This window comes from Apium graveolens, chromosome 6 (genome assembly GCF_009905375.1).
Source record: "Apium graveolens cultivar Ventura chromosome 6, ASM990537v1, whole genome shotgun sequence".
In the NCBI taxonomy this organism is placed as follows: domain Eukaryota; kingdom Viridiplantae; phylum Streptophyta; class Magnoliopsida; order Apiales; family Apiaceae; genus Apium; species Apium graveolens.
In genome coordinates, this window is record NC_133652.1 from 134,964,798 (window position 1) to 134,989,374 (window position 24,577).

General features: G+C 33.7%; 3 protein-coding genes across 5 annotated transcripts; 2 read left to right on the top strand and 1 right to left on the bottom strand.

The window, feature by feature from the left end:
- Positions 1-1,606: 1,606 nt before the first annotated feature.
- On the top strand, positions 1,607-5,796 carry LOC141666748 (large ribosomal subunit protein uL3y). Of its 2 annotated transcripts, none has more exons than XM_074472919.1 (6): positions 1,607-1,747; positions 2,950-3,051; positions 3,675-3,785; positions 4,316-4,620; positions 4,704-5,113; positions 5,351-5,796. In XM_074472919.1, the coding sequence occupies exons 2-6, from the start codon at positions 2,967-2,969 to the stop codon at positions 5,607-5,609; spliced, it is 1,170 nt and encodes a 389-aa protein (XP_074329020.1). In that variant the 5' UTR covers positions 1,607-1,747; positions 2,950-2,966; the 3' UTR covers positions 5,610-5,796. The 2 variants fall into 2 exon arrangements, with proteins under 2 accessions (XP_074329020.1, XP_074329021.1); XM_074472920.1 differs by lacking the exon at positions 1,607-1,747 and adding an exon at positions 1,830-1,853.
- Positions 5,797-15,394: 9,598 nt separating this feature from the next.
- LOC141663788 (uncharacterized) lies at positions 15,395-17,626 on the top strand. 2 transcript variants are annotated; one of them, XM_074469610.1, is made up of 4 exons: positions 15,395-15,788; positions 15,928-16,009; positions 16,720-17,175; positions 17,287-17,626. In XM_074469610.1, exons 3-4 carry the CDS (start codon positions 16,885-16,887, stop codon positions 17,434-17,436), a joined length of 441 nt encoding a protein of 146 aa, XP_074325711.1. In that variant the 5' UTR covers positions 15,395-15,788; positions 15,928-16,009; positions 16,720-16,884; the 3' UTR covers positions 17,437-17,626. The 2 variants fall into 2 exon arrangements, with proteins under 2 accessions (XP_074325711.1, XP_074325712.1); XM_074469611.1 differs by having other exon boundaries at positions 15,395-15,726.
- A 437-nt stretch (positions 17,627-18,063) lies between these two features.
- Positions 18,064-23,676, bottom strand: LOC141664315 (MACPF domain-containing protein At4g24290). Its single transcript, XM_074470236.1, has 7 exons — positions 22,637-23,676; positions 22,105-22,343; positions 21,024-21,225; positions 19,789-19,857; positions 19,492-19,678; positions 19,153-19,319; positions 18,064-19,064 (listed from the first exon to the last, which is right to left on the bottom strand). Exons 1-7 carry the CDS (start codon positions 22,895-22,897, stop codon positions 18,378-18,380), a joined length of 1,812 nt encoding a protein of 603 aa, XP_074326337.1. The 5' UTR covers positions 22,898-23,676; the 3' UTR covers positions 18,064-18,377.
- Between the last annotated feature and the right edge of the window lie 901 nt (positions 23,677-24,577).

Genomic DNA, 24,577 nt, shown 5'->3' on the forward strand with positions numbered 1-24,577 from the left:
AAATTTAATATATAAATTGTGTGGTTAAGATTTAGTGTTGCTATAAAAATGTATGGCTGAGATTAAATTTATGTTGCCACGTTAGTGGGGGTTCTCACTAAAAATATGTATATTTATATATATGTGTGTGTGTAAGTATATATATATGGGAATTGCTCAAATGAGAACGCCATTTTTTTGTGAGAACTGAGATCTAATCTCTGCACTTAATTTTATAAAGTATCTTTTAATCTCCACCACACAACTCTTTCTCTCTAATTATCCTACCTCACTTGCCTCCCTCTCTCATTCACACTGTATCTGTATCTCATTTAATCTTTCCGACCACCACAAGCTCGTCTCCGATCACCGTTGATTCACCTGAATACGACCATCCTCGATTTCGACAGCATATTCATCATCGATTTAACTTCAGCTCCGCCTATTGATTTCATTATTTGGCCATAGAGATGTTTAAGATCTCGTCTTTGTCGAGATGAAGGTCACAAGTTGTCGTTGTTCTTGATTTCGCTGATCAACGAATCTCTCCGCCGTTCGATCTTCTCGTCCGCCGGAACAATTATCACTGTCATCGAAATATCAACCATTAACGCCCAGTTCCGTTTCAAAACCAACGACAATGAAGATTTAAAATTTTTAATCTATTTCAGTCGCAAAGAATGAGCAGCCTTCCAAGCCTTTACAGATCTGAAGTTAGGGCTATATACTGGTGAAGATTTTTCGGGGTTGGTGATGGCTCTATAGTTTCTTGGTGATTTGTGCATTTATTGGTGATTTTAACATAATGTGTTGTGGTGGCGATTAGTTGTTATGATGGTGGCAGGTGTTGTGGCAGTCGGAGAAGATAGAGTTATGGGGCAGGTGAAAGTGGTGATTTATACATGATTTTGCGATGTTTGTGATAATACAGTGATGTTTTTTTGTATAACTATGGTGATTTGTAGGTGGTGGTTGTAGTTGTTGGTCGGAGATAGTGGTCCACAGTGACCAGATATAGCGATTTTTGTGTTTCCAGTGGTGACTTTTATGTTCATCGGTGGTCGGATGTGGTGATCTTTGTATTTCCGGTACTGATTTCTTCTTTTGACGGTGGTGATTTTCTGATGGTCGCCGGTTGCCGATGGTTGGAGGTGGTGTGGGGTGGTTGGAGTTGAAAGAAGATGATGCAAATGGTAATAGTGGGAGATAATGATGAGATTTAAAATGAGTGATGTGGATCAAAAGTAGATTTAAATTGGAATGATGAAAATTAGATCTCATATCTTATTTTAAAATAGATTTCCATTGTAGTAAGACCCTATATATATTGATTGTAGAAGATTTATATATACAAATTGCACCACATATGTAATTATAAATTTTATGCATGAAAAGAGAAAATACGTCTATATTCTTGACAAAATAAATGATAGAAAACTATCTTAAAAATTGTTATAAAAAATTAAAATAATTGTGAAATATAATTGATTATCGTATTTTTTTTTCACAAACATAGTTTAGTGAAATGAGCTTGTAACTTTTATAATTTACACGAGTGATCCCATACGGGCCCTGTTGTAAATAAGCCCAACCAAACTGGGCCAAGTCCAAACAATTCATCATCTCCTGTTCGAAACCCTAAAATCGCAGGGCCAGCAATACAGCTTAAAATAAATCGTGACCATCCAATCCAATACATTTATAAATACCCCTCTTTACCTCAGACTTCAAAACCCTAGTTGAAGCTTTTGCGCTGCCCATCTGAGAGGTATGTTTCTACATATATAATGTATTCTTAGCTTCATATCTATATCTGTCTTTGTATGTATATGCGTCGCTGTGTTCGTTTTGCAGGAAATCAAAACTTCTGTCGTGTAAGTAAGCTGCTAATTTTGTAGATCTGTTGCTTATAAGTATGCATATCTTCTTAGACATGATTGTAAATGTTTTAATCATCTGATTGCTTGCGTGCTATTAGTACTGCAATGATAATTTTGTAATTTTATGCATATATGTTGGTTTTGTAACTATATTGATATTACTTGCATATTTATTATGTTCAACTTTGTTTTTACTTGTGTAATGTATGTTTAATGATTGAGTAATTTGGGATTTTTTTTCGAATTTGTTGTTTTGATGGTTTTGTGCTTCATCAGTTGATTTGTTGTTGCTCCTTTCCCTTATGGTAATTGAAATATTCCCCAAGAAACAATTTATGTGTGTAATCAAGGCTGGATTCTCCAAATAGCTTTTTACCGTTATCCGTTTGTTTGGGTATTTGGTATGAAAAACAAATGAGCTCGAGAATTGGTACATTTCCGTGCCATAGGCCTCTGGTTTGGGGGAATTTCTTTTGTCAAATAGGACTGGTTGTGATAACATATTTTCTGATGTAAGTACATTTTTAAAATGTAATTTTACATATAAGTTATACATGTGGATACATTTTTGTATTAGAAGTTTCATATGGCTTGTATATCAAACCATGGACATGATTTAAATTGGTATTTATTTCTTATATGACCTCATTGTAATCTCAGTGGTCGTATTTATTTTTGTAAGTGTCTACTAATTGCTGAGGAATTATTTATAATTTTGCTTTTAATTTCATATTGCTGGTTATTTTTAGGTTTGTGTATTTGTTTCTAATATTGATTTCAAAAATTAATATTTATTTTGTCTTGTCAGTTTTATTTGGCAATATGTATCATTTCTCTTCTTGATGCTCTTATAGCCACCATAGTTCATTTTTTTTCACAAACTAGCGTGGTTACATTTCTTGCCTCCAATTTTTATACATGTAATGATGAGCTTATTGTGAGCTGATTGCAGACAGGTTTTATTGTTGTCCATGCCAACTAAATTGAGTTTGCAAGAGTATTCTAGTTTTGTCATCTGTTAATGATATTGAGTATTTACGTAAAACATTGTAGGAAAAAAAATGAAAAATAATGTCTGTAAGATTTGCAGATATACTTTTAAGCATCATGTCTCATCGCAAGTTCGAACACCCAAGGCACGGTTCCTTAGGATTTCTTCCGAGGAAGAGGGCAGCACGTCATAGAGGCAAAGGTAATCGTTCCTGTGCCTCAAATTTGTTAGTTTCTCTATCTTCTCATTAGTTCATTGTTTTTTGAAATGATCTTATTTTCTTACTGTTTTTATGTTATTTTATATCATGCCTGACCCTTCTAATTATTTCTGCACGTTTTAGTTTAAATTTGACATCGTATTGTCTTTCTGCAGTCTTGATTCATTAAACTTTACTGGTTTGTTTAGTTATGAAAATTAATAGGGAACTCTGTGTTTGAACTTGTCACTGTTTTGATTGGTATTGTTTTCTACTTCATTGTGTCTTAGCAAATGTCAATTATTCTTTTGGTAGAGTTTGTCAATGTGTCAAAAGAATTTTTTAACATTAGAGAGGCATTTTGTTCTTAAATGACATGCCACATACTGTACCTATTTTATAAGGCTCCTTTCATACTTTTTTTAAAAAAAATATCTATTCTGTATTCTGTGAGACCTTGTTTATATGTCTTTTATTTTGTAACTTACGAATGAGTTTGTAATTTTTGGTATCAAATCAGCTGCCTATATGTTGTATTCTAGATTATCAATAGATTGCACTTGAGTTTCATCCTTATTGAAGTAGGTGCTTGTTATTGATGATGTTGCTGCTCTGTTTTATACAGTGAAGGCTTTCCCAAAAGACGATCCCGCAAAACCATGCAGATTGACTGCGTTCCTTGGCTACAAAGCTGGGATGACTCATATTGTTAGAGAAGTTGAAAAACCTGGGTCAAGTGAGTTGCCCGGCTCTTTTATTTTTTATGTTTAGCGCTATCTACATGTATATAGCACGTTTTATAAAATTGTTTATAGTTTTTTGACATTGAATATTAAAATTTTGAGTTTTGTATGCATCTATTAAAAGGGATATTTGTGCAGGCTTTTTTGCTAGATTTCTCTTAGATTAATAATTTGAATAATCCTGGGTAAATTAATGAAGGCTATTTAAAGAGCAAGTCAAGTGATATCAGTGAAGCTAATCTCTTTTTTATTCTTTTTGCAGTTTAATTAAATGAGATGTACTTGTCAACGTGTGGGTAGATTTTGAAGATATATTTGAAATTAAGTAATTAATTATTTCTGTTATAATTGAAATACAAAATTGGGTCAATCATTTTTTTTGCTGGTATCCTAGCTTGACTATCTAAAACATGCATTGATGAAATTGTGCACTGTTGACAAGAATCCCTTTTAAGATATTTGTTGCAGCCTTGTTGGCAGTCTTTAATCTATTTGTGCACTGATGAAATTGTCTGGTTTATAGAGCTGCACAAGAAAGAGACTTGTGAAGCTGTGACAATTATTGAAGCGCCACCAATGATTGTTGTTGGTGTCGTTGGTTATGTGAAAACACCCCGAGGCCTTCGTTCACTCAGTACTGTTTGGGCCCAACATCTGAATGAAGAAGTGAAAAGGAGGTTCTATAAGAACTGGTGCAAGTCTAAGAAAAGGGCTTTTAGCAAGTACTCAAAGAAGTTCGAAAGTGAAGAAGGGAAAAAGGATATTGAATCACAACTGGAGAAAATGAAGAAATACTGCACTGTGATACGTGTTCTTGCTCACACACAGGTACTCTTTGTTCTGTATGTCAGTCCAGTCCTTATTTTCCCACTTGTAAAAATTGGTTTTTACACAACATTTTTAATTTGTAGATTCGGAAGATGAAAGGGCTAAAGCAGAAGAAGGCTCACTTGATGGAGATACAAGTGAACGGGGGAAATGTTGCTAAAAAGGTTGACTTTGCTTATAGCTTTTTTGAGAAACAGGTTCCTATTGATGCTGTCTTTCAAAAGGATGAGATGATTGACATAATAGGGGTGACCAAGGGCAAGGGTTATGAAGGTGTTGTGACGCGTTGGGGCGTCACCCGTCTTCCTCGCAAGACACATCGTGGTCTCCGCAAGGTTGCTTGTATAGGTGCTTGGCATCCGGCCAGGGTTTCATACACAGTTGCTAGAGCTGGACAAAATGGTTATCATCATCGTACTGAGATGAATAAAAAGATTTACAAGTTGGGCAAGTCAGGTCAGGAAAGCCATTCTGCCATAACCGAGTTTGACAGGTTAGATAATTTTTTTCCCTTACTAGTCAGTCATCCTTCAGCATTGCAACATTTTGTTAATAAAGTCAAGAAGGAATTTGACTTCCACCTTCAGTATAACTTGTAAATGTCAGGAATTGTCGAGTGCTCCCATGCTTATACATGAGCTCACCTTTGTGCTATCTTAGTTTATTTGTTTTTATGTTGAAGGTTCAAATTACTGTAGTATTGCAATTCATTATCATAATTGTGTTGTAGGACTGAGAAGGATATCACACCCATGGGTGGTTTCCCCCATTATGGTGTTGTGAAAGATGACTACATTTTGATCAAGGGATGCTGCGTGGGACCTAAAAAGAGGGTTGTCACCCTGAGGCAGTCACTGTTGACCCAGACGTCTAGGCTTGCAATGGAGGAAATCAAACTGAAGTTCATAGATACATCTTCCAAGTTTGGCCATGGTCGTTTCCAGACAGAGGAGGAAAAGGCTAGATTCTATGGTCGACTCAAAGCTTGAAGAACTGGAGCAATTCTAGTAACTTGTCCTTGCAGAACTTTCATTTGAATAGAATTTCATAGTTTCCGTATTTTGTGCTATGTTGTTTAGACCTCATGTTTCATTCTTCACATCTTTGCAACAGTGGTTAGTTTTGGATTAAAAGTTCAAGTTGGATTTGATGAATAAATCTTTGTGTTTAGAAGTATTTTTTTTCTCTGCCTGTTGCTTGTTGTATAGGCCGTCATGTTTCATTCTTCACATCTTTGCAACAGTGGTTAGTTTTGGATTAAAAGTTCAAGTTGGATTTGATGAATAAATCTTTGTGTTTAGAAGTATTTTTTTTCTCTGCCTGTTGCTTGTTGTATAGGCCGTAGGCGGCATACAAGTTGACTAAATGGAATTGAGAATTCTAGACATTTCGCTGAATTATTATTTGTTCAAGCATTGGAAGCTGAACTTGGTGGATAGAAGAAACACATATGGAGAGCTGGACCAAGTCAGAATTTCAGACATTTTGTTGAAATAAGAGTGAACCAAAGGGTTGATAGGAATGTGAATGGAGAGTGAAAGTGATATGAAGTTGCAAGGAGGGGATGAGGTTTATAAATTGTTATCCTGCAATTAGTTTCAGACCAGATTCAGTTGGGGTTCAAAGTGACCTAGTTTTTTACGAATAAAATGTCTACTTCCAAATCCAATATATGAATGTTTTTTTAATGAGTTATCATTATTTTATATTAGTAGTTTGATTGCGGGAGATGAAGTTTGTCTCGTCAAATGAAACTTCTAAAATTTTAAAAATTTCTTCTTATAGGAGTGTAAAGCGTAATCTGCATATTAGTATTGATCTTGATTGATTGAAGTACTTGGGGGTTTGAAGGTAAGAGAACAGGGTCGACACAACTTGTTAAACCGAAACCACAGTGTGTAATTTACATAGGTTGCCTGGGCTTCACATATAAAATTATTAATATATATAGGATTTTGGAGACCCTAGTATTTTGGAGACCCTAGTATTTTGGAATCAAAATCTAAAATTTGATAAACTAAAATCACATGAAAAATTTGCAGTAATAAAAATAATTTTTAACTAATAAATAAAGTATAAAAATAATTCTTACCCAATATATTAATAGGTTTCACATGCTTATTCATAGAATCTTGTAAAGATTGTTTGAGTTTGTCTTGCCTTTATTTTTCCTTCTCTTAAAACATTCTGAATTATGCTTTCTTTTACTCATCATTATTCTAACACCTGTAATATACTACAAAGAATAAAAAATATATAGTATCTAGTATAGTAAATTAGTTTTAAATTTAAAATACCAAAGTATAAAAAAATTGAAGAGATCACTATATATTACCTTTGCTGCTCTTGTTCATTCTATATTTACTTAATTGAGCGTATTATTAAGTTTTCTACCTTTTTGATTATATTAAAAACTTAAAGTGATTTAAAATATTGTAAAACATTATACTAATTTATTGGGTTTTTTTTTATTGTATTGAATGAGCCTAAAGTTAAAGTACTTGTCTAGATTTCTAAACTCCTGTATGGTGTATACAGGAGAAGAAAAATATTATTTTAATAATTTTATTGAACATAATTAATAATTAATAATTATAAATATTAATACTATATGTATGTATATATATTGGAGGCCCGAGGCAAATAACTGGGAAACTCCCCGTAAAAGCTGGCTCTGTATATAGATATAGAGTATTACTCTAATACAAACTAAATTAAAATACAAACTACAAACTACACCTCCCACACACAACTACACATTATTCCCTCTATTTTTAATTAAATTTTTTCCGTCAATTAGTGAACTCTTTTTAAAATCTAACTTCCCTATATTTTTCTAAATCATCCAACAATCAGTATGAATACCATATTTGATATGTTTCGATGATAAATCACTAATTATGTCTACGAGAATCACTAAAAGTACTGGTTCTGGAATTAGTACTGATTTTAGTTTACTGATTCAAGTAAGTTTAAATACTGATTTGTCGTCAAAATATAGCAAATATGCTATGCAAATCGATGAGTGAGAGAATAATAAAAATACGGTGATTTTTTTTTAAAGTTAACCAACTAACGGGAAAAGAAAAATTAAAAACGAAAGGGAAAGTGATTAAATATGTGGGTCTCATTGATTTGTAGTTTATATTCTAATATTGGTTTGTATTTGAGCACTTGCCTCTCTCTATATATATATATAGAACTGCAGCAGGCATGGGCCAAGCCGAAATGGAGCATGAGTACATCATGTGATTGTCTGCTTCATCGCCTGTATGTATGTATATGACTATGGGCCTGTTTGACAATGGGTTAAATGGCGTTTTGGTCACTCAAGTGACCACTAACTTTCACTTGGGTCATCGAACTCAAAAAGCTGTCAATGAGGTCACTGAAGAAATAATAGTGTTCAATTTAATCATTGCACACGTTAAAAATTTCATGAACGTTAAATCCCGTTGACTATAGACGGTTCTCCGTTAAATATGTACAAGTCGGATGCCACATCAGATAATTGACCCGCCCAATCCTAAAACCACCCAACAAATTAAACCAGACCCAATTAAAACCCACGACCCTTTTAACTTTTATCCCAAAATTAAAACTCTTTATCTCAAAATTAAACCCCCCTCTTTACGATCTAAACCCTAATCGCAAGAATGGTTCGAACTCGATCGGGTGTTGAGTTTCGTTTAACTCAACCAATCGATGATATCGATAGCAATGATACCGATTACCTGTTTGCATCTGATGGAGATAACAATGAAACGGAGAAGGATAACGAAGCTGAATCAAATTTTGAAGATGCAAATCAGACCACCGATAAAGAAGCAATGTAAGTAATGTTATATCTGAACTTTTTACAGTTAATTAGGGCTAAATATTCTTGCTTTGAATATAAGTTTTTATATGGTCATATTTGCAATTAGGGTTCTTAATTTGTTTATATTTAACAGGAAAAACTTGTACAATGTGACAGTCTATTATGAAGGTTATTCTGTTCATGTTCCGTATTCCTCCTACACAAGTAATGTCAAAAAGGTTTATAAGGAAATCGACTTTGAAAACCTTGGTATTAATAATTTAAAGACCACATTTGGTGCTGTTGTTGGTGAGTATGATTCCCTTTATTTTAGAATTCCTGCATTGAAGATTTATGTACTGAATGCTGAAAGTAAGCCAATATTGATTGAATTAAGTAAGGAATGTGCTTATAATATTGTGCTTTATGTGTATCATGTGAGTCCTGCCCCTGAATCTAATGAAGAAATAGATAATTATAAATGTAGTGATGATGAGTATGTAGAAATTAGGAAAGCTTGTAGAGAAGAAAAAAGAAAAATGGATGAATTGGAGAGGGAAGCTAATTTACATGAAATGTCAGGGATGGAATATGATGATTCTACTGAATCAGATGAGGGTTTTTATCCTAGTAGTGAGGAGAGTGATGAAGAGTTCTGTTTTGCTAACCCTCACCCAGATAAACAGAAAATGAAGTGTGTAGATGGGGTCTTTAATGTTAACACATCCGCCAACAATATTAAATTTAAAGCTGGGATGGTATTTGGTAGTAAGAGTGATTTTAAGCAAGCTGTGAGGTCATGAGTGCATTTTTTGAAGCATCAACAGCAACTCACCCCCAGGCCTATAAGAAAGCAATAAGGCACTTGAGCAAGCCTCTAAAGGTGCTTTTGAGAAGATGAGTGACTTAGAACCAGGTATGTGGTCCAAGGCTTTCTTTAAGACACACTCATTGACCAATTCCACTGAAAATAATACAAGTGAGTGTTTTAACTCATGGATTTTGAAAGCAAGATATATGCCTATTATTGATATGCTTATAGAGATCCATGACATAAGTTTATGTTGATAAATGTTTAACATAAGTTTATATCAATGGTTTGTTTAATACATTTTTTATTTATATTGTAGATGCCAAATCCGGGGTTGAGGAAGCATATGGGACAAATGAGCACCGACAACACTCCACCCGTGACCACTCCAACTGTGACTAATCCACCAGTTAGCAACAAACCTCCAACAAGTGCAGTGGGACAAGTGAAAAAATCAACTCCAAGAAAGAGAGTAGCAGGACTGCCACACCCAAGAAAAAAGTAGATGAATTACTTATGCCAAAGTTAGAACCATTTGAGTACTTTAAACTCTTGTCATTTGTGACATTGAACTACTATTTATGTAGTATAACTCTATGTACTATGTACGCACTATGGATTAATCTTCCGGACTTAATATATAACTTTGGCACTGTGTTTATTTCGAACATCTCAATATTATATTATCACATAAACATAAACATTTCATTCATAAAAACATAAACAATAACATCCATAACATTACATTCACTAATTCTGACATAAATATTACATCATTAACATTACTTAAAGAACATAACCACAAAACAAACTAAGATAACAAAGCATAACATCTTCTTCGTTCTGAAATGAGCTTTTTCCTTCACCATTTATGTTACGTCGTCCATCTTTTTTTGCATTGCCATACACTCTTCATCAATTACTAACATTTTCCTTTCTACGGAACTCAACTCTTGCTTGATTTTAGCCAATTCGACATCTTTCATCTTCAATTTTTCCTTCAATCCATGTATAACTTCTCGGGCTCTGTCAGTGTAGGGTGGATCAGCCCACAAAAAAAATTGCACTTCTTGCAGGGATCCCTATAGTTCTTGCAGCCAAAAAACCTCCGACCCGGATTTTGAGTACCTTCTTTCCAAGCTTCTTGAAGGGGATGATACAATATCACACTTACATTTAATATTATCATATCCATGATCGACACCGAAGTTGTTTTTATGGATTTTATACGAGTTAAATGAATTGTTCACAGATGGGGCTGAGACTGTGGAGCTTTTGGAAGTGGACATGGTAGAAAGAAGGGTAAAAGGAAGAACCCTAATTGCAACAAAATAAACTGAAGAAGAAGAGAAGTAGTGATTATGGGTTATGGGTTTTAATTTACGGGTTTTAAATGGTCTGGGCGGGTACAACGGTCACATGACGTGGAAGCCATGTCACTTGCCGATTCAGCTTTCCGTCCAAAACTTAACGACACTAACGGGTAGTGACTTGATTGAAAATTTTTATGAGTACGATCAGTTGACTGACAGCTTTTTGAGTTAGATGACCTAAGTGAAAGTCAGTGGTCACTTGAGTGACCAAAACGCCATTTAACCCGTTTGACAATATACTTATAAGCCACTTATGACTTATAAGCCCGTAACAGCTTATCGACGAGTGTTTGTCGATCCAACTTATAAGCTGAATTTACAACTTATAAGCTGATAAGTTAAAAGTTGGCAGTGACATACTTTTTTTCCAACTTATTTTCATTTTTTCACTTTTTTCTAAAATTTTGATTTTAAAATATAAATTTTTAAATATTTTCTAATTTAAGATTCATGAACTAAGATAATTGTATTTAATAATTATTTGTTTTAATTCATTTAAGTAAAAAAACTTGTGACTTATAAGTAAATTTATCCAAACACCTATAGAACTTATAAGTATTTATTAACTTATCACTTATTTCACATTTAATCATTTTAAGTAATAAGTTACTTATTTTAAGATTTCCCAAACGGGTACTTATATATATCCCAATAATATTTACGTCTCTTTAACTACAACTTAACATTGCATCCATTCTACACTTTTCTAGCTCTTTACATATCAAGTCTTGCCATGGCCATTCTCACAAGTCTTTGCATTGCTAATAAGTAAGGGGTTTTTTTTTTACACTTAAAATTCTAGCTATAAGTGTGCGAAATCAAATGTTTGATATGATGGGAGGAAGAAAGGAATGGAAACACAAGAAGAAAAATACTAGTACGTTAAATTGGATAATTATCTGCACCTCTAACCCCACTGCCTTAATGACAATTGGAGCTTAGGACAAGAACAAGTACTATTCTATTATACAAATGAATGAAAAAGTCATGATAGGCACATGGGTAGTGAAACAAGATTGCATTCCTAAAAATGAAAAAAGCAAAGCAAAGCCAAGCCTACCTAAGGGATAAAAAAGCTAATATATCAAAACCGCTCTTTCGGAAAAGGATAAAGAAACCACATGCAAACATTTCTGCAGGTCTTCATTCTAGCATGTAGCATCCAACAAAAAAAAAACCATGTAGAAAAAGCAAAAGGGGGGGTTGCTTCACCTAGAATTGCAGGGGGTCAAGAAAAGGACAAGCTTATGATTCCAATATGTTTTTCAACATCTCTCTCATGTCATTTCCTATCATGGGGTCCTTCGTTGTTTCTTTAGCATCATTGTTCTATTTCCTCCCCCTTTTTTCCCCTTCTTATAAATAATTCCATTATTCTGTCCTCAAATTACAACAATATGACAAATTTGTTAAAATTAACACGATTTTGAACACAAAATAATTGTATATGCAATTACCACAATAATTAAGTAGACAAAGTAAAATCCTTCCTTGAAGTGGCATGTTACAACATACAAGGACACACAAGATAGAAAGTATATATCAATATATAATGTGGTTAAAGAATTAACAATCAAAAGAAAGCAATAACACAAAGGAGGAGACAAATTTGTGATATGGCCTTGCACTATCAACCTTGCATTTGATTTGCTTTTTTCCATCCTCCTTGACTAGTGCTAAAAAGTTTTAATTTTCATAGAAAACTACAAGACACAAATAAATAAGAGTTGAACACTAGTCTTTTATTTTTTCTTTTTTGAGAATTGTAGTTGAAACAGACTGCTAGACTTTTGCATCTTTCTGAGACATAGTGATTGTTTCTGTGGACAATGATATGCACTACTACATAAAAATTGAGGTGGGGGGGGGGGGAAGAAAAGCTTCCTATCTCATTGTCTTTTTAGTGGCATTATTACATCTTATACTTTTCTTGAAAATTTAAAGAGTTCTTCAACTTTCTTTTTCTATGTGATTGTTTACTGTATGTGATGATCTAATCTTTGATATTTTACCACAATTTTGCAACTAAGTCTGCAATTAGTGCTTCTCAATCAAGTTATATGGTTCCTCTTAAGACTTTCTTTAAGGAGAAAATTAAGGAACAAATGTTAATCTACTAGTCAATATCACTCTTTTCCTAAGTCTTTGGTTTTTTCTTTTCACTTTGGTTGCATAAGTCATTAACCATTTTTCTTTCTTTCACCTAAATGATTGCTTAACAGGTTATTTTACCTGGCTGTTTTCATTGCTCTGATTCTCCCGTGTCTTTATTATTTTTAGCATTAGGTTCAAATATGCCATGATTTAGTGCATTATCTTATTTTCTTATAAGATGTCAATACGTCATAAAAAGAAATGCTAGAGTTTTCAAAAGGGTTCCTGAGTTGTCTTAATATTTTTAGCTCGTGCATTAATATGAGTCCCATAAATAAAATAATATCACGTCTCATTTGAAAACATTTTTGATATCCTTTTCACGGTATGTAGCATTGCTCTATCATACTAAATTATTACACAGGACAGGAGTTTCCAAGTTATTTGCTTCCCATTTGATTTGCAGCAATTTTGTAATGGTTCTGCACAGTGCACAGGATTGAATGGACACACTTTGCACATGTTTAATTTGCATCAAGTATACTGTTAAATTATTTAATTTTTGGGAAAGTATATGTTTGGTGCTTTTTTTCAAGATTTTAAGTACTTCGTCTTGACGAAAAAATCAAACCAAGCACTTTCAATTTGGAGGTAATCTCCCCTTAAACCAACTTAAAAAAAGGACCCTTTTTAATGTAATGGATCATGAACTTCTTAGTCCTATCTTAACCTCGCAGCTCCCTCGTGACTTGATAATGCGTTCACCCATGTACATAGTGTTAGGTATAATTCTAAATAGAACTAACACTACACGTAATAATAAGGCAGTTACATATATCACAATTATAATTCTAAATAGAACTAATACTACACGTAATAATAAGGCAGTTACATATATCACAATTAACAAGAACAGACAATTAACCAAATAACGAAAAAAAAAATACGAACGCAAACAACAAGATATAAATCAGTAATTGAAATTGACAAAGAAAGGACATAATACTTAACTCTATCAGAAATTTTAACAAATCTGAAAGAACCAGAACAACTGAGACGCCTAGACTTCGAGAAGTTTAGACTGTTCTCGAAGAGATTCTTGCCCACTTACGCTGTGTTGGATTGCAGTAATATCGCTTTCAGGATACAACAGCTCAGATTGATCATCCACAGATACGTAACACTCAACAGCGACCTGTACCTCGGTTTACCTCGGTTCGACCAGAAAACCTATGCTTTATTCTGTATGTTGGCGGGAGAGAAAGAGAGAAGAAGCAGTTTGGGTTTTCACAATTATGTGATAACGGTATCTCTATATTCCATACGTTTTGTTCAGTATATATATATATATATATAAATATATAATTCAAAACATAACTGAATATATTATATTAATTAATTCAGACTTAAATTATATTTAATGAATATTTCAAGAAACATAACGGTCAGTATAAGAATTTAGCGCATCATGATTTGCACTTAGCATCAATGGATAATGCACTTAGCAAATCCATTAATGAATAATCGCATCAACGGATAATTCACGCTGAACTTCAACGGATAATCCACATTGAGTTTCAACGGATAATCCTCACTGTTCTAGATATTCAACATTCATATTAAAACAATATGATAAGTCATTAAACATTTCAAACTACTAACTTCAACTCAATTTTTTTATGGATTACGCTAAGAAAATGACTTAGATCCAAATGTAAAAATTTAATCCTCGTCACAAGTAACAATTTCCAACAATTAATTTTTGAAAATGACATCAAGATGTCTAAAACCTCAAACTTTTCATTTTCTAACGCATGGTTATGCACCGATATAGTGCAATTGCAATGAATATAAGAACTGAAGAAGTAATGTGTATGCGAGCCAAAAACCATAATTGTTGTGGGAAGAGAAGCATTGTAGGATGTGATTATAATACCAAAATGTAGAATTCCTAGTGGTCTGCAGCCTTAGATTTGCTGCAGCTTGAGAGGGCAGCCTTTTTTATTCCATTTCATCTAGCGGGGGAATGATTTGACATTTTAATTATGAATTTTAATCATGCCATGAAGAATTTTGCACGAATTCGAGACGGGTTTTTATTTATCATGTTCTGTGCAAGCATTTTACCTTTATAAAGGTGATTACAATTTGCCACTAACCGTCTCCGAGTCTTGGATGATTTATTTTTTATTTTGTTCCCAAACACCTACTCATTTTTTATAGTTCATACTTAAGACATGAAATGAGATAGCCATTTTTCAGTAGGTTATATTGTATTATCAGTTGAATTGTTTTTCTTAAGATTTTATTAGGGTCTTTCTTCGTCATCTTAAAATTTTAGCGCGATTTGGTACTTAACATGATATTAGTCGTGCGGGGCATTCTCATAATTTATTGTGAGGTTTTAGAGGGACATTCTTACAATTTATCATGAGACCGGTTCCTTAATAGTTTTTACATATACGGAAATCTTTTATCACTAGGTTATATTGTATTCTCCGTTGAATTGTTTTTATTACATGGATTATACTTCCACTTTCTAAATGAACAGAATTTAGCTCTTGTTGCATGGTGGTTAGGCTTAACTCCAGTAGTCCTAAACAAATGGTGAAGCATATATTTAGATTCTGATATGCTGTTTGTCTCAGTTTCCTTATGTTTCTTAAAAATGTTAGTACGAATAATTATGAGAAGAGAAGAATTAAGCATGTGTCTCCTTGAAATTATAACTCTGTGTTAAATTCTGGTTGTAGATACTATCATGGCTCACACATTCTAATCACATGATAATCTGATGTAATGAGCATCCAGTAGTTGAATTTATTTTTTAATAAAAATATTGTGGAATCGATTCCTTCGGGTAAACGGATCGGGTCAGATTTGGATGCTGCACCCATGTCAGTGTTTTTGGCCTTAAAAAAACAAATATAAAAAAGCTTTAGAAGAACCAATAGGTCATTGTTGTTGTGGTTAGCCAGACAAGAAAGCCCATACTTTAGAATTCTTTAAGTTTGTTTCTCTAGACAAAGGTATAGTGTTGATTAAGTTAGGAATCAAGATCATGAACATGAATACATTACAATATAGATAAGTAAGTGTTACAGTGAGATTTATGATAAAACTTTGTGTTTACATTTTCTATTGGGTATAAAAGTGGTTATGCTTAGCTGCATTCTTTTAGTATTATTAGTTTAAAGCATTTTCAGTGTGTTTTATTCTGTCATTGGCAGGAAGGAAAAAAGAGATGATGGGGTGCTCTTGGTTCTCTGGAAAGATGGAAGGTTTTATGATTTCTGCAAATTAGAAGAACAGGTTTAATTTAACTTCAACATAATTTTATACGTTTCGTATGAGAGTCTTGAATTCCTGTGGCCAAGTTCCCATGCTTTTGTAGAAAATCATGAATTTTGTTGATTACCATCCATGTCTACTGTATCTGCATTGTTCCGTTTATCCTGTTTTCGGATTTTACTTTACTCTTCCCTTGCAATTATCATGATTTTCCGTCTTGTTGATACTTATATGAGGACTTAGTGGGGAAGTGGTAATTTTGTTTAGGATCCATTCTGAAGTTGCAGCACACAAGTTCTTAATTCATAGGATGTAGAAGTAGCCTGCTCATATTAGCAGCAAAAGCTACTACAGTCAGCTTTTAATGCTTGTTTTTGCAGCTACTAGCGTACTTCCATTTACTGAATTATCCATGTCCAGGAGGACATATCTATTCTTAGATATATCTAGCTTGATGAATGTCTGCATACAACGTTACGACGACATGAAAATCTAGTTGCAATTTATATCGTCTTTCTCCAATTCGGTGATGAATCAGATAAAATGGAAGTTTTCCTCGACATAACTTTCATCTACTTCCAAAAGAATGCTTATATAATTTAATGTATGCTATATATTTATTTTTCTACTTACTGAAAGAGCCGTTTTTATCTTTGATGAAGCTCAAATTCATGAACTGCTTACATCTGTTCAAACTTTAATTTGCTTTGAAATCAATTTTTGCTCTCCAGACTGACAGAGAATCGGGAACTGATCAGAAACATACGTTTCAAAGAGCCAGCAGCTGCAGACTTGTATATGTTTGAATGAGCCTTTTTTGCATATGTTTTCATACACATAAACAATTTTAGTCCTTGCTAGATCCCTGTGTGTTTCATCTCACCCCGCATAAAAGTATGAGTGAATTCGATTCAGAAAGAGCAAAGCCATGGAACATTTATACTGGTTCACAACCTAATCCATCACAAGCAGGTGTTGATCGCCAAGCTCCATGGAAAAACTTTGGAACTTCCATGAATGCAATTTCTTTTGGATTTGTTGCCACAGCAATATTAATATCAATGTTTCTTATCATGGCAATTTTCGAACATCTTTTTAGACCAACTGCTTCTTTCTCTTCTCTCGAAGATGGTACTAACAGACCCGCAGAATCCAGAAGAATGCAGAAACTTGGACATCAACCCGTGGTAGATCACCTTAATAATATCATTTTGCATTCGAACATTTTAACACAAGCCCTTGTCTTTTATTTCACATAAACCTAATGCAGGCTTTTGTCTGATCAATTTGTGTAACAGGTACCAACATCGTATGCATCTGATTTTTCTGTAGTGATGCCAGGACAGCGGTGTCCGACTTTCATTGCACAACCTGCTCCTCTACCATGTAAAAGGGAAGGTGCCTCTTGGCCATCCCATGAACATACTTACTCCTTGCACAGATTATAGTCCCTATGTAATGATCACAATTATGTATTGTATGTAACTTTCTTACATACAAGAATGCAGCAGTTAGCAGATCTTGTGTTCTGCTATTTAGTTAAATAGATCCTCTGCAGAATTCAGTAGCTAATACTATTGTGAAGTAACAGAATCTGGTGAATGTAATCCAATTTCAATGATTATTCTGCTTCTAAAACTGGACAAGTACGTGTTGTTTTATTCGTTTTACTTGAAAAAATTCAAAGGAACGTTGTGTAATTGGAGCAAAATAAAACAGAACAAAAGACAAAGTTGAAAGTTTCCATCTTTAGCATCCTAACTCAATGGATCCTTTAAGAAACTCAGGAATATAGTTAAACCTTGTACGTGCCTCGTCCGACAATTCAAGTTTCAGCGTATTTAAATATCTTATGCTTACCTTACCTTAAAGAAGAATAACTTGTGTTTCGTATTATTTCTATTCTCATCAACTCGAAAAATGCAATACATGTGTAGATCTTACCTATGAAATTTTGTAGACACCACTTTTAAAACAATACTCTTTGTAACCAAAAAGACAATAATATACTATCAATATGTATGGTGCCACCTGATTTTCTAAACAAGCAACTTAAAAGTAAGTTTTGTGATACATTATTTTGTCTTTAAAAGCAAGATTTTATAGGAATTACGAGATTTAGATTACATGTACAAGTTACTTCAGTTTCACTGCCTTTCTGGAGAAACACACTCACAACACATCCGAGAGAAATGAAAATGAAAGAGTAGCCAAAGTAATTTACAGTGAAAATTTTAACATTTTTTTGTAACTGGGTCATTCTATGTTTCATAGGCTCCTCTAACCAAAATATAGTACATCCAGCTCGGGATTATCGATAAAATTACCACCTATATATTGAATATGCTTCTTCCAAGTGATTCAAAGTGCAAAGCCAATGATGTTAGGACTATTCTAGCAGCTCTTCATCCTCATCAGGTAATATTACAGTCAGCAATGAGTACTTTACCCGAAGAGAGATCTTGCCTTTCTCAACCACAAGTCTTGCTCCAGATACAACCCAATATCCCGGCGTTTCTTGAGGCCCTCTTGCCATCTCTGTTGTGTCAACAAATTTTAAAAGCTTGGGCGCTTGGACTGGTGCCGGAGGGCCACCTGGATAAATTGCTGAGTTTATATTCACATCAGCTGGCCTTGGAGATGGCTTTTGCGTTGTTGTAAAATGATGACTTATTAGAGTTGATATAAGCCCAGATTTACGAGCCAAACCCGGGGAACCATCCCATTCAGGATGTTTTGCTGAAATCGCTCCCGCTACTGTTGAGAAGCGAAGTCGTAAGAAGAGCACTCTTTTAAAGCCATGATCCTTAACTTCTAATTTTGCTCCAGTAACTATAGATAAATCTTCATCAGATTCAACAGGAGCAGTGCAGATGTGAGAGAAGTTCGACCACTGAACTTTCTCATAAAATTTACGATCATACGACTCCTGGAGAAAATTTCCATTTGGATCGTCTTCAAGCTGGAAGACTTTCGGAAGGGAGGAAAGGTGCTGCATATGAAGTGCCAAACGATTGCTTCTTTTTCCTTCTAAATATAGCCGGAGACCTGTCACAGGCCTCTTCCCTACATCAACCTGCCATACATATAAGCATTATAAATATCGATGCATGTGAATAAGAAACAGAGAAGATTTAGTTTCAACACACGAAGAAAAGGATTACCGGGGTGGTGTTCACGTAAAGCTTAGGTCCCATAAAACTAAACTGCAAAGATGAGGTGCTTTGTTGTTTTCGCTGTGGACCGAGGGGAAGATCACTGAACACGGGTGCCCACTGCCGTGGCAGCTGGAATTCCAAAAATTGATGAAGCTCCTCAACTGGTGGTTTATCTGCAAACAGAAGCCAGAATGGAATTAAAAAATTGCTTGTCGTTGAATGAATGGATAATTTGAAGTTATGAGTATGTTTAGCTTGTGGCTGTCGCCAAAACCTTAAATTCTTTTCCTTTTGCAATTACCAACTCCAAATAGTAAATCACACCAAAAGAAGGATGATACTTACAACGCAAGTACAAATTTATAGCGTGGCTCAGAAATCCACTCCCTGAGACACCATTCAACAGAGAGGTAATTGGGATGAAGGACATTGAAGTCACATCAGGTTCCAACTGTACACTATGTAACCACTCATCATGGGTTAAGTTTTTATTTTCACTGCCACCCCTCCTCTTGCATATGCTTACTATATCCTAAAACACAAACACAAATATAATCAACCAAAGGCGGATTTCTAAAAGACTAAAACTGTGACAATGAGCAACTAAACTCAATCAGGTAAGCAAATAATCTAAAGGTATACCTCCTTATATGAGTAAGAGCTTGACGAGTCAATATCTGCAAACCGCAGCCTCTGCTCCTTGACTTGAAACTGGAGAGATAATAAAATATATGTACAAGGTAAATATACTGAACTTTATTTTAATAATTGGCAAAATTAATCTCTTTATACCAGATGAGATAGCAGAACAATTGGCCCTGTTGAAATATAAGGTGACTTTGACTCAAGCCAATAATGCATGTATATAATTAAAAAATCTGAAACCTTGAATCATTATTAAGACAGTTTCTTATTGTCACTGGCAGATTTTGCATTGTGACAAGTCAATAAAGCTTAATAACTTCTGTATGATTAAGAACCTAATATAGATGGTATTCCAGACCAAAATTATATATATTGAACAATCTAATTCACCAAAAAGGTCAAAAGAATTGAAGGTAGATTAATCAACATTACAGGCACCATAATGAGTATAATAGGACTGTCAGGAGGTCAGAAGGAATAAGATATGTGCAGTGTAGTGCTCTGATAAGCAAAGAAACCTTTTCCAAAGGTGAGTTCTTACAGCTTTCATGGCTACAGTTCACATAGAAAATAGAATTTTTTGGATACTTAGTGCAGGTCTAGTTGGTCAACTGCACACTTAGGTCAGATTAATAAACACTTTTTTGATTGATAACCGCAGAAGAGATGCAACAATGCCGCTCCTTCTGGTATGGTGGCAGTGTGAATGTAATGAAAATAACTGAAGAAAAATAGAGGCAATAGAAAATGATAAAGAAGATGAGAGTGAAAAAATATACGACAGTGTGAATTTTTTTTCGATAAGCTTTTTAATGGAAGAAGAGTAAGAGGAAGGACAAAAAATTAAACATTCATCCATACACCGGCATGAATGAGCTTTAGTTTGTACTTGAAGTATAGAGTGAAAGAAACACATATAGAAGTAGAACTTTGTTGCTGAGCATTTGCAGTGCCAGCAGCTTGGTGAGGCATAAGTACAGAGTAATTTGACTGGTTACTGACACTTCATTTTATACGAATATCTGAAGCTATGTACTATGTAGCCTAAGCCACAAATCCCAGAAAACTAACAATTCACAAAAAAATAAAATCACGCTTCAGAAGCATGCATAATATGCATTTCTATAGAGTAAAAGAAAGTTCTTCTATTAAATTATACACCTGCTTCAACAAAAACTGAAAGGTAAAAGCGAGCAAAACACATGCATAGAGCAGAGACACAATCAACAAACCTTGTCATTTTGAGAATTCTGTTCTGAGTCCATTCTATATTGCTCACTTGTATCCACAAATCTTTTATCTGCAATTGTCTTTAACTTTTGTTGTACATCAGCCGGTTGAAGAGAAGATGAATGCTGTTGCTTCATATATACTACATCCTTTCCTCCCATCTTCACACCAACAATAACGTGAGTACCAAAATTTTCAATAAACCTATAATTGAAAATATAACAGCAAAGGTCAGAGAGAAGTTGAAAACAGTATATGAAGACCAAATCAAAAGGTATATACTAAGCAGAATTGCTAACATATCAAGCGACAATTTGAAGCAGCATATCGCAAGTAACTGAAATAAGAAATGATTTTGATCTAAATCCAAAATCATAATACATACTGCCGATATCTTTTAAGAATTACAATATATGTAAAGAAATACAGCATATATACTTAAATATCTATCAAAAAGATCATGGAATCGGAAATTCATTATTTAAGCCTAACCGAACATTTAACATGCAGACAGTGGAAGATGATGTGGCCTCAAACAATTCAGAACTGCTGCTACCTATTGATGAGCACCATATGACATATTGACAGTGGAGATTTATAGGATTTTTGTAGTGGTTTAGTCATGTTGAGGTGTAATGGGATCAATAGAATAGGATAAGACCAAAAATAGCATCTTTTCCTATATGGATTTATGAACAGTTTATCTCCTCCAACTTTAAATGGATGGAAGAATTCTCTGACGATTGCTGTTGCCATTCGTGAACCTGTAACTCGAAATTGATAGGATCAAAAGTGACCACAATAGGGGGCTTTGAAAATCATAATTTACCTAGATGGTAATATTAAGCTACTGTAGCCAGGGCCAAGAATGCTGCTCACCTCTTTTCTAAAACCACTAAACCATAAACACAATTAATATTTGCTTGCTGTCAAACTCTATTATATAATATTTGACTAGATTTGGCTTGGAAATAAGACAGGTCTGAACATTCAACATAGCTTATACTCGAAGACTAGGACAAACTGGGAATAGAATTAACAGTTCCATCACACAGAATCAAATGTGCAAAAGATATACTTCACCTTGCCAAGGCAGCAGGATCCCATGACGACGGAACAGCTTTCTTTACATGATCAGACAGTACCATCTGAGACTTTTCAAGTGCAATTGTGTACAGTGTTATAAAAACTCCATCATAAGCAAGGGTTTTGGTGTTGGCTGCATCTTTCTGCCAGCTACCAGAAAACTCAAACATAGCATTAAAGAGCCCTGAAGGTACTTTTCCGGTCAGCGATATTTCTTGGTTAAAATGCTCTGACATCTGCAGTAGAAATCCGGAAATGTTAGAACATACGTACAAAAGTAGTGAAAAAATTTGAGTCCATTTCAGCTCAAAAAGTATCGCTCAAGATCCTACACACCAATCATATTGTCAGAAATGGGTGCCAACACATATTCATTCCAAGTTCATTTTGTACATATATTTAAATTTCAAACTATTACATCATCAACAAAACAATTTTGATTAAAAAATTTATTAATAGGCTTCAAAAAAACCACATACTTCACAATTAGCAATTAAGAAGTTTTATTAAACAACAAAACTGAAAGTACCTGCTGAAACGTGAGAACATCCGACCGAAAACGAGTCCTCTCCCCTTTATCACATTTAATTGCTTTACACACGTTGGCAATCACAATTCCACCAGGGAGAACAATTTCTCTACCATGATCCTCATGAAGTTCAATCAACCGCGGATTCTTTAAATCCTTTTTACGATACTTTAGTCTCAAATCCAATGCTATGTCATAACCACATCCAATAGACTGAATTGCAATCTTGGCAGCTTCAGGAGCTTTAACCTTAAGTGCCATGACCTCAAAAACTCACCTTTCCAATACCAAACCAAACTCAACAACCCCAAATAAACAAAATCAATTATCCACCAATCTACAGCTATTCAATATCAATATACAAACACTCATATCCACTAAAAATCCAAAAAGCTCTAATTTTTATGAATTTAATTCACTAAAACTAGCTCATTTACACACAATAACTGCAAATAACCAAGCAAGAACCAAACTTTCAATCTCTATCAATATCCCAAGATACACAATATAAAGCTATTCAAGAACATGAAATACAGTTCAAATACAAACAAACTATAGCTTTGAGAAAGGTGAATAAATTTGACTTCAAACTTACAAAATCCAAGGAGGATACCTCTTGTTTATAATCCAAGGTTGATTCTTTAACTCAAGAAAAAAAAACTAAACTAAAATCTAGATTTTTTGTAATTATAGGTTTAGAAGAAAGAAAGCTCAGATCTAGAGGAGTTCAAGTAGAAAATCAAAACAAAGAAGAGCAGACAGACATACAACATGTAATATTATTACAAAGACTTCAACTCAACACATAGTTGAACAAGACCAAACATTGAAAGACTATTCAAACTTCTAACAAAAACAATTAAATTTACTTAAACAAAACATGCATATTAGTATATGAAAAAAAATGTATTTAGAAAAATAACAAAGATGGCAAGAAAGGAGAGAGAGTAGGTGGGTGTTAGTGGTTAGTACAATTTTATTTTATTTATAAATAGCTTGACATGTGTGCTTTATTTGACTTTTCTCTAGGTAATAAATTCAACTGTTCATCTCCTTGTTGTTGGTGCTACATATATAACTGATATAAATACAAAGCTCATAGCTAAAAGCCTATAAATACAGATTGAGCAGACAGGTGTTCCAATATTATTTTCAATATTTACTATTTAACTAACATGACATGATCTTTTATAGATGTATATATACAGGATTTTGTTTATTCACATAAATTTAATAGTTGCATATTTGATACTCTCTCTCCCAATTTATTTGTTATATTTGATTTTTAGCGGTCAAATTGATCCAACTTTAACTGAAAATTTCACATAGTATAATATCAAAAATATTTATAAAATTTATATTCTTAGAAAGTATATTTAATTTACTTATATATATATTTTTTAATTTTTCAAAATAATGAAAGAATGAGTTTTTATTTACGGTCAAAATTGAGTCAATTTTACAGTCAAACAGGACAGATAAATTGGGACGGAGGAAATATATGGATATTTATTAAGAGTATTTTTGGAAGTTATAATATTGTTAACATAAATTAACGATTTTTTTTAAAATTTTTATTCAGATTGTAGAAAATATTTATTCAAAAATAAGTTTCAACCTTAAATGTAACATTTGCAGTCTCTTATAGAAAATGCTACAATTTCCAGTAATCTCTTTTGCACCTTCATATGTAATTCTCTGACAGTATTTTTGTAAATAATTTCAAAAATATGAGTATTTTCAATAAATTTTCTAAATTAATTTATTTTGTGAAATAAATTTTAATCTCTCTCATTTTCCCGTCGTTTTCTGTATACTGACAGGTGGGTTTTCTCATTTAAATCCAGAGACATGGAACAAACAGGGGAAAAGTATTCTGAACTACCTTCCCTTTTTAGCATTTATAATGTTTTTTTTGTTTAATTAATTTTTTTGCTAAAT

Coding starts and splice junctions, on each gene's coding strand:
- LOC141666748 (XM_074472919.1), top strand. CDS start 2,967: ATGTCTCATCGCAAGTTCGAACACCCAAGGCACGGTTCCTTAGGATTT. Junction 4,621..4,703: donor GTGTTCTTGCTCACACACAG/GTACTCTTTGTT, acceptor TTTAATTTGTAG/ATTCGGAAGATGAAAGGGCT. Junction 5,114..5,350: donor GCCATAACCGAGTTTGACAG/GTTAGATAATTT, acceptor ATTGTGTTGTAG/GACTGAGAAGGATATCACAC.
- LOC141663788 (XM_074469610.1), top strand. CDS start 16,885: ATGAGTGAATTCGATTCAGAAAGAGCAAAGCCATGGAACATTTATACT. Junction 17,176..17,286: donor AACTTGGACATCAACCCGTG/GTAGATCACCTT, acceptor TTTGTGTAACAG/GTACCAACATCGTATGCATC.
- LOC141664315 (XM_074470236.1), bottom strand. CDS start 22,897: ATGGCACTTAAGGTTAAAGCTCCTGAAGCTGCCAAGATTGCAATTCAG. Junction 21,226..22,104: donor GATCCTGCTGCCTTGGCAAG/GTGAAGTATATC, acceptor TTTCAATTATAG/GTTTATTGAAAATTTTGGTA. Junction 19,320..19,491: donor TATAAATTTGTACTTGCGTT/GTAAGTATCATC, acceptor TTCTGTTTGCAG/ATAAACCACCAGTTGAGGAG.